This window comes from Acyrthosiphon pisum, chromosome A2 (genome assembly GCF_005508785.2).
Source record: "Acyrthosiphon pisum isolate AL4f chromosome A2, pea_aphid_22Mar2018_4r6ur, whole genome shotgun sequence".
NCBI classification, from domain to species: Eukaryota; Metazoa; Arthropoda; class Insecta; order Hemiptera; family Aphididae; genus Acyrthosiphon; species Acyrthosiphon pisum.
Window position 1 is genome coordinate 108,117,083 of NC_042495.1, and position 10,384 is coordinate 108,127,466.

Here is a 10,384-nt window from a genome sequence, read left to right on the forward strand (position 1 = left end):
ACTATATGTTACTATGATATTGAAAAATATTAAAAATCCTTAGTCACAGTTTTTTTTTATTAGCATTTAAAGTTCAAAAAATTGACCAAAACATGGAAAAATCACGAAAATTACCTAATTATGTTGAGTTTATAATTCGTAAAAATTTTTCTTTTTAGAACTAAGATTTTAAAATGTGATACAAGATTCCTTATAGGATAATCTACCTTTATCAAAAAAAAAATGTCTATAAGAAAGTCAAATTAAATTTTTATGAGCGTTTGAAATTCATATTTTTATAACATTTGATATTTGCTCGATTTCTCATGAGACGATTTTCTTATTTTGTTGTAATTAAAAAACGAATGACTGTAGAAACTTGAAAATTTCACTGAATATTTATATTAGCATTTTATATATACGATAACATTTTGAAAATAATTTGACTCTTTTTGAGCTGTTTACGGACATTGTAAGTTTTCAATTTCTTTAGTTTTTTTTTCTATAAATATCAATAAAGTTTTATCTATTGGACCAAAAAGTTTAAAAAATTAATACAAGGCTCCTGATACATTGTTACAATAGCAGTTGAAAAATATTAAAAATACATAGGCACTATTATTTTTCATAAGCATTTGAAGTTGAAATTTTGACAAAATTTATCAAATTTAAAATTGAATAATTATTTTGTAGTTAAAAATTTATAAAATGTTCAACTTTTATATCTAAGGATTGAAAATTTAAAACAAGATTCCGCGTAAATATTTAATTCTGTTACCAAAAATTCTAAGAAATACATAAGCACAGTTTATTTTTATAGTCATTTTAAGTTCAAATTTGGACGAAATTACATATTAAAATACCTGGAATAACTATTTTAGTTATTTTGTTGTGATTGTATATTATTGAGACTTCTAAAGTATACTATTATATATCTATGATAGTATCACGGTTTGTTGTTGATGTATAACGCGTTATAAGTACCTAATGAATATTGTGATATGATTAATTTGGAATAGGTATATTATAGATACCTATTATTGGTCAATTTTTTTTTTAATACCACAGATAAGAATATAAGATACCTTATACCTAGACTGACATATCGTCTCCGCTCAGAATCGTTTTTCTTATACAGTGATATTATATCATTGAATTCAAATTTAATACTATCCATTATACAGTGACCCACTTGTAACCTACTGTACAGCAGAGTGACATCCACTTACCCACCTTTTTTTTTAATAATCCTGAGTGAATTTATGTGCTTAAGACGATGGTGCAGTGATTTAGAATTTAATATATCTTGTTATTGTATACCTATATAATATAATAAATTATAATTAAGTAAAATTATTGTGTTCACGACTCACGTTTTATTGCCGTATAAACCAAATTTTACGACATTTACTATAGTAGTTTTATCTATACTTCGTTCACGAGAGAAGTAGACCGTTTCGCGCATGTAGAACACGATTTAAGATAGTAGGTATATGGTTACACATCCGTTAGTGATAAACTATCCTACAGATTAAATCATTAAATCAATAGAAATTTTCGATTTGCAAATAGCGTTTCAAGCGGATAAAATATTCAACACTAGTACACTACAAAGGCCAAGAAGGTGGTAAAAAAAAACATATAAATGATCAAAATTGATATTACAATCAAACATTTCAATTCAATTTCAAACTTTTAACCCCGATTAACTGCAGATCATTAAATCTATAAAAATATGTTTGCTTAAACTAAAAATTAAAAATTTATGTATTCTCTGTTGGCGTTGGAAACAAACTTTGTTTTTACAGTTTATAAAAAATATATTAGGCACTATGAGAAGAACTGACTAAAATCATATATATTTTTGTTGGTCGATAGACAATAAAATGAAAGCTATAAGCGTGGTAGATATTAACCAAAGAACACATGCTCTTTTAATCCCAAAGGATGAATGGATACGACTAAAAAAGATTTTGAACAAAAAGTATGATGATATAGCTACAATTGAGATGATGAAGCGATTAAAAGACGAACGGCAAGCTACATCCAAAGCCATATCTGAATCATGGGACACCACTGTACTGGTACCTACCTAAATGAATATTTATAAAATTCTGTAAAACTAAATTGAATAAATATGCATGTTGCCCCATACGGCCATACCTATATATGTTTCTATATGTATATGGACTATATATGCTTCACGGTTTTTTAAGGTTTTGATGGACAGACCTATTTATATATTTTTTTATTTGGCAAAATTGTTGATAAAATAATACCTATATAGGTGTTAACCTGCATTAGGTATAGACACAAAGACATAATTGAGTTTAACAGAGAATCGAATAGGTATATTATAGGTTGTGATTACCGGCCGTAAAGTGTATAACGTACAATAAATTAACAAATAAACATATAATATATACTTTTATACAAATTTGGTGTGGTTATTAATAATTAATTATGATGAAAAAAAACATAATTACCTTTATTTTTTTCTTAGAACAAAAGAAAGAAAGAACTAGAAAACAGACAAAAGTTATTAGCAAGTAATGAAGCAAGACAACTTAAAAAAGACGAAATTATGAAACTCGAGATTTTGGAGCGCAGAAATGCCATTGTAGAAAAGGCGCGGTTGAAGAAATGGTCGGACAGAGATTCGACAAAAGCGCTCACCAGAGCAGTGCACAAGATGGAGGTATGGAGTTTATATAGTTGTAATAATAGTACCTACTAGTATATTAATATATTATGTACTAATATTAAGTCATGAATATGACATAATAATAAGATAATCACAATATTATTCAATACTCAATCTATACGATGTATATTTTATGTTTTATTATACATAATAGGTACATTATTACAATATTACTGCATATATTATATCAAACAACACTAGCATTTAGGACTTATCACTTATAGCTTAGCTAGGTTATATAATACCCATATAAGCTATAGGTACGCATATTAGTATAGTTGTGGAAAGGACAAACGGTACTTATACATTTATAAATTATAGGTATCATTACACGTCCATAATATAGGCTGGTTCGTACAGGGTGTTTCTGAAATGGATGAGGAAACTGGTATAGGCGTACTCGGTTAGTGTGATGACCCAGTGATGATTTTTTTGAAATTTTTTTTCTACCTTCAAAATCTGGGTTTTTTTAAAATTATTTTTAGAATATTATCTTAAATGTAAAAATAAATACTCAAGTTGTATTTTTTGTAAAATTCTCATACGAATCGAGGTGTCACATCATTTTTGAGCTTGTCGCGCGTTTTTCACGATCGAATCGCCGATTAAAAAAAAAATGGTGTGGCACATCGATTTGTATGAGAAAACTATAAGATAAACAGTGGTGGTATTTATTTGTTGTTATTTTAAATACATGATTAATTAACACATTATTTTACATTGTCAACAAAATATTAACAAAATTAGAGTTAAAAAAGTTTTAAATGATGAAATTTACTGACATACATTTAAGTGAGGTACGTATTTTAGATGTACAGGTAATAAAATGTTGGCACTTTGATTCGTAATGCCATAGCTCATAAGTTAGAGATAAAAGAAACTAACTATTTGTGTTCCGATTTATACTGAAATATTCCAGTTTTGGATATCACAGTAACATAATTATTTTGACTCGATAAGATAAACATTTAATAGTGTACTTATTATTAATTTAATATTAAACTTTTATTGTTAATATTGAATTGACCTTATTTCTTACATAAGGAATATTAGTTGATTTGAACAACACTTTATAACCGTTTTTAAGATTTAGAAGTTTTTAATTTAAGTTTTGAACAATGGAGTAGGTACATGAACGTTAAATATGCAGATATGGTTTTCATTTTGGGTAAGTACTAATTCATTTAATTAATTAGATTATTTATAACTAATATCACCAATTAGTGATGTGTTTGATAACATTAGTTAATACACAGCATTAATAACTGTATTTTATTTTATCCTAAAATATACCTGGTTAACTATATTTTAAGTAGCGTAATAACTAATAAGAAACAGAGTATTTATTTGTTAATTAATTGTTACTAGGTTTAGCAGATAGAAATGGAAATCTGGCAGTTAGATTATGGGCAGAACGATTTCCTCAGCGTAGAGTGATGCCTCAACCAAATACTTTCTTAGCAACTTATCGTCGTTTGAGAGAAAGTGGTAAGACTACTAAATAAATATGTCATTTTCAATAATGAATGTTATGTTTATCAGGTAACGCGAGACCTGGGAATATTAATCGTGGATGCCCGAGATTTGTACGTAATGTGGCTAACGAAGAATTGGTACTTGATTTAGTACACGCAGATCCGGAACTTAGTGTCCGACGTATAGCCTCAAGAACTGGAATTTCTCCATCAGTAGTATTACACCAAAACAACATGTACCCTTACCATCGGCAACGAGTTTAAGAATTATTACCACGTGACTATCCTGCAAGGTTGATTTTTTCGCAAACAATTATTGATAGAATCACATTAAATCCAAATTTTTTAAAAAATATTTTATTTACTGTCGAGGCTGCATTTACCAAAAGATGGGATTTTTAACCAACACAACTCGCATTTGTGGTCTGAGGAAAATCCGCATGCCATTCGTATAAGGGGTTCCCAATACAAATTTAATATAAATATTTGGTGTGGATTAGTTGAAAATACTTTATTAGGCCCGCATGAACTACCGGCTAGATTAAATGGACAATATTTTTTACATTTTATTATGTATGATCTTCCGGTATTATTAGAGAATGTATACCATTGGAAGAACAAGAAACAATGTGGTTTATGTTAATTGTTAGATGGTGCACCTCCCCATCATACAAATGCAGTCCAACAACAATTGCATTATCTTTTCCCAGACAAACTTATTGGTAGACAAGCTGGAAACAATGCTCAATATCGTCCAGACATAACATGGCCATCCCGTAGTCCTGATTTTAATCCATGCGACTTTTTCTTATGGGGTTTTATGAAAGAACAAGTTTATTCCAAAGAAATCAATAATAGAGATGAACTTTTGATGAAAATACATAATGTAGCTGATATTATACGTCAAACACCAATACACCATATTTGATAGAAAAAAAATTAAAGTTCATTACATCGTCGTATGGAAAAGTGTATTGAAGTTAACGGGGGTCACATTGAACAACTTTTGTAGATTAAAATTGATTTTAAAAATAAAGAATATTTAATTATGATTATTTTGCAATGTAAAACAATGTGTTAATTAATCGTGTATGTTAAATGTCAACAAATAACTATCACCACTGTTTATCTTGTAGTTTTCTCATATAAATCGATGTGCCACACATTTTTTTTTTTTAGTCGGCGATTCGATCGTGAAAAACGCGTGACAAGCTCAAAAATGATGTGACACCTCGATTCGTATGAGAATTTTACAAAAAATACAACTTGAGTATTTATATTTTATTTTTACATTTAAGATAATGTTCTAAAAATAATTTGAAAAAACCCAGATTTTGAAGGTAGAAAAAAATTTCAAAAAAATCACATGGGTCATCACACCGAGTGCGCCTATACCAGTTTCCTCATCCATTTCAGAAACATCCTGTATAATATAGATTGTGTATGGTATATATTCAATAATATTAGTTATTCTTATTACTATACTTCTATACTCTATTTCAAATGAGAACGCACTATCCCGCATCAGTCATAAGAGGCGGCCAGTAACACGCCCCTACCACAAAATGAATATAATTGCGGCTGAAACTGTCGGGACCTGCGCGTATTCTTGTCTATGGTTTCGACCGGTTTTCGTCCACCGCCTGGTGCGTTCTCACCTGAAATAGAATATATTATACTATATAGTGAATAGTTATTTAACAATTTGTCCCTGCAGGTTGTTTAACTTACGTTCCCCTAGTAATAATTTTTCACATGATTATTGATTGTTATATAATCAAATGTATGCAGTATGTTATGATGGTCGGGTATTATTATTATAGGTGCTTAGAGAGAGATCTATTCAAATTATATTCAATGAGGCTCAGAGAGCGAAGGAACTTGAAGCAGATCGTTTGTTAAAGATGGAACAAAATTTAGATACTGAACGATATAAGACGGATCAATGGGAACAGAAATTGAAACTAGCTGAAACGAAAAAAGCTAATGCTGCTATTTTCCTAAAAGAGTGAGATAAAACATTTAAATAATTTAATTCGTATTCGTATAAGACATTAGTTAAAACATTATATTATTATAGTTATATTAAATAAATCATAATTATAATTAATTTACAAGTGACATTTATTTTTTTAAGTTTAGATAATATACGCATCTGCCAGCAGTTAATATAATTTATAATTATTTATAGTATCATATTTTTTAAACTTATAATGTACCTATACGATTTTTAAAAATATGTTAGTTACTAGCAAGGCTGGCCGCATTAACGAGTCAATAATTTAGAAGTTAAGTTAAAATTTAAGTTAATTTTAACTTATTAACTAAACTTACTAGTTCGGTGTTTTAATTAACTTAACTTTAACTTAACTCATTTGCCTCTACGTTAACTTAAAATCAACTCATATTTTTCTTTATTTTCCCAATTAAGTTAATTTTGAATATTCCTAGTATCCAGAAAAATATTTGTGTATTACGAGTTTTCGCCACTTTTCGGTTTATAATTAATTATTATAAGTTCAATAAAGTTCGCAGTATATAGAAAATATAAGAAAAAAATTAGATATATTTACAAAGGACTTCATATTTACGATAAAAACTAATAATATACTGTAAGTTGCTTACAAATATTAATTTAGGGGTACATTAGTCGCCCGTATGAAGACATCAATAGCCCACGATCAACGATGCCTCGAATTATAATAATAAATCATAATGCCTATGCATTACTCATTACTCATTTCTCATTACTCATTTCTCATTACTCATTTCTCATTACTCATTTCTCATTACTCATTAGTTATTAATTCTTTTTTATTAGTACAATAACGATTAGGTATCATAGATTGTTTGAATACTAATATACATATGAATGATGAATGATGATTACTATTCAAGTGATCATCACTTATTTTATTAAATAATACCTCATAAATGCATATTTTTTTTTTTAACTTAATTTTAAACTTACTTGATGTATTAAAAATGTCTATTAACTTCAATTAACTTCATTTTTAATTTAATTGAAAAATGAATAATGAACTTCACTTAATTGATTTAAAAAATATCATTAACTTGTCCAGCCTTGGTTACTAGCATGGTAATATATGTTTTAAACAAATTTACTAATGTAAATTATAAATTATTATTTTGTACCTAGTATTAATATATAATATATTTTTAAATTTTAACAATATAATAATATGTACTATATATTGTGACTTGGTGGTTACATTCATTCACAAAACATGTTCTGAGTGCAAGTACCAGTCGGTGTCACTGGTTCCCAGATAGGTCACCACTCATCACCCGGGTTTTTATACACTGGCCCACGAGAGAACATTCCGTGTCCTGACTAAAACGCTTCCGATCCCGTGCATCTCCCACTCAACGACAACGGGTCGTTAATGTTCAGTACAATCGGCAACCAACGCTCGACACTATAATATATATTTATGCAACCTATACCATATTACCATACCGTCGCGGCACAAAGTGGGGGAAATTGTAGCTCGGACTATAGTCACTGCCGTCAGTCTACATTTGTGCGAAACGAAAATGTTCTCTCGACTCTCGTGGGTACTGTATATATAATATATGGTAACAAATCCTTGCCACACATACACACACGTGTTTGTAATTCATCCTTACCCCTCTCCCCTCTACAAACAGCTAATGATCATAGTTTTCGGGCTTAAGATCAATAAAAAAATATATCTATAATATAATAATATATACTATATGTCTATATGTATCTCTATATACTATAATTATGATATTATTATGGTGTTACAAGATTGAAAGAACGAGAGAATATAAAGCGTGACGATGATATTAAATTAAGAGAAGAAGGTAAAGCTGAATTACAAAGAATCGCAAATGAAATCGAGGAAGAAAAAGAGAATAAAAAAGCCAAAGTAAAGTGTATAAACCTATTGTGTTAATTTGTTATATCATGCGTATATCATTGTAATTACCTACATTATGTTTAAGGCTCTAGCAACGAGAGAAAATTTAATAAATCACTTAAATGAAAATAGAAAAATTGTGGCTGAAAACATAAAGCTGCGTCAATTAGAAGATCAAGAGGAAAATTTAGTAGTTTCAATAATGGCTGAGTCAAAGAAGAAAATAGCTAAAACAAGAAAACTGAAAGAAATAGAAGTATGTAGTATGTACCAACTCACCTAATAATATTATATAAATGTATAAGTTAATATTTACTGTCATGGATTACTCATATGAATAATAATACAACTAATATGAATAATAATACAAACGATAAACGAATTGTAAGTTGATTTTATTGTTAACAGCATAAATTGCAATTATGTATGCATTAAAATTGTTTACTCAATAATGACCGATGGACACAGGACAGTCCCCATTGACCGTAATGTGATAGGTACTCATTATGGCCTAAATATACAAGATTATTTCACATAGCCTATATATTATTGCATGTTATCAAACAAATTAAAATGACAGCGTAAGGACCTTAGATCATAAACAAGTGTACATAGTGTAGGTATGATCTAAGGTACGGCCAATTGCTAAAAATACAGGTTGCTGCCCCCTTGGCCCTTACATTACAGTTATAATTTCTTAACCTATAAGTACATATTATAAATTATTATATATGTATATATTATTTTGGTGATACTTATACTACGCTAGAATACATAAATGCTGTATAATATGCAACATGTATGTTATAGGTTTTGTTTATAACAATTAATATCAAATTTGTTTGTAGATTTTAAAAGGAAAACAAACATTATTAGAAAAAATGGTTGAAACTGCAAACACATGTCAGGATAAAGAAGAGGTTTCATTTCAAAACGCAGTCGCAGAAAAAGAGCGGAAGTTCGTACGTTCTTAGGTTTATTCTACTATTTTTTTTACAAGTTAGATAAATTCTTGTTTAGGTATCAAAGAGAAAAACTGAAAAATAAGGATTTGATAAAAAATAGAGAGGAAGATTTCAAAGACAGTAAGAAGATCTTGGATGAAGAAAATAGAAAGGAGAAAGAACGTTTGACACTGAGTCATCAGTGGGAATTGGAAAGGCGCCTAAGAGAGACTGAGATGTTATGCTTACTTGAAGAGTCACGTAAACAGGCAAAGACCAGAAAAATTAACTGTTTTCGAAAGAATCTCAACTTACAACGTGTAATTACGTGAAATCAGAAATTTTAACTAATATTTTATGCTAAATTAATTATTTAATGTTATTTTTTTGTATAGGATAACAATAGAGCAGCTACTAGAGCTAACAAACGGGTAGATGTTGAAGAATATAATGCACACTTAAAACTTTGGAAACAACAGGACGAGGAGTTTATGACCTACACTAAAAATATGATAACTAAATATAAAAAAGCTGGTATATCTGTCATACCACTAATGAAAGCCATCGAGGTGAATATATTATGATACATTCATATCCTATTTTATAAAATCAAATAAATTATAATAAATAGACTCATGTAATTTTGTAAAATATGTTATTCGCTGTAGGACTATAAGAAAAACAACAAATTACTCAGCATGCAGTGAACATAGTCCCGTGTCCGAATAATCTAAATTTATATCAAGAACATTATTTTTTAAAACAATATAACGTCAATCGCGGATTCACGTGTACCTACACTAGGACACTGTGTATAGTGTATAGTGTCGATCGGAAAACGAAGACTGGTTGCCAGCGGCTATGGTGTGTTGTGTATAAAGTTACGAGCCGTGCGTTCCCGAACATTCCTAAATATTCTATCACTCGCCGGCGTGTATAGATCATTCAAGAAACTTCGCGGATGGAGATCATCGCTACAGCACTCTCCTGCCAGTGACGAAGCTAGGCCATTTGAAGGCGGTCCGAAAAACGCAATTTTCCGCTTGATCGCGTCCTTCAATCCTCCTTTGAAATAATGCAGGTCGCAGCATGGGCGTGCGCAGACTTTTTTCGCAGGGTATGCCCGGTATTTTTAAACATAATATTTAGCTCAATACAAAAAATAACTCCCCAAAAACTCTTAATACGTACAAATAATTTGCCATATAATGCGAAAAGAAATTAGCATGCATTTTATTTAGCTAATTTATTGGTTTTAGATATTTTAATTTGAAAAGTATGTACCAGTGGCGAATTCTCCAGGCATGCTTAGCATGCACCGCACGCTATTAACAATAAAAACGTAATTAATAAAAATACAAAAATAATTTTGCT

At 29.5% G+C, this 10,384-nt stretch overlaps 1 protein-coding gene across 1 annotated transcript; it reads left to right on the forward strand.

Annotated features, from left to right (window-relative positions):
• The first annotated feature begins 1,493 nt into the window (after positions 1-1,493).
• Positions 1,494-10,121, forward strand: LOC100571858 (DNA ligase 1). The gene is made up of 9 exons (XM_003240254.4): positions 1,494-2,063; positions 2,483-2,677; positions 5,982-6,166; positions 7,955-8,075; positions 8,152-8,322; positions 8,915-9,024; positions 9,087-9,330; positions 9,406-9,579; positions 9,679-10,121. The coding sequence occupies exons 1-9, from the start codon at positions 1,866-1,868 to the stop codon at positions 9,715-9,717; spliced, it is 1,437 nt and encodes a 478-aa protein (XP_003240302.1). The 5' UTR covers positions 1,494-1,865; the 3' UTR covers positions 9,718-10,121.
• Positions 10,122-10,384: the final 263 nt, after the last annotated feature.

What these genes read in the sequence shown, in the direction of transcription:
- LOC100571858 (XM_003240254.4), top strand. Translation starts at nt 1,866, where the DNA reads ATGAAAGCTATAAGCGTGGTAGATATTAACCAAAGAACACATGCTCTT. An exon ending in GCTGCTATTTTCCTAAAAGA is followed by an intron (nt 6,167 to 7,954) that starts GTGAGATAAAAC and finishes TGGTGTTACAAG; the next exon opens with ATTGAAAGAACGAGAGAATA. An exon ending in AAGAGAATAAAAAAGCCAAA is followed by an intron (nt 8,076 to 8,151) that starts GTAAAGTGTATA and finishes ATTATGTTTAAG; the next exon opens with GCTCTAGCAACGAGAGAAAA.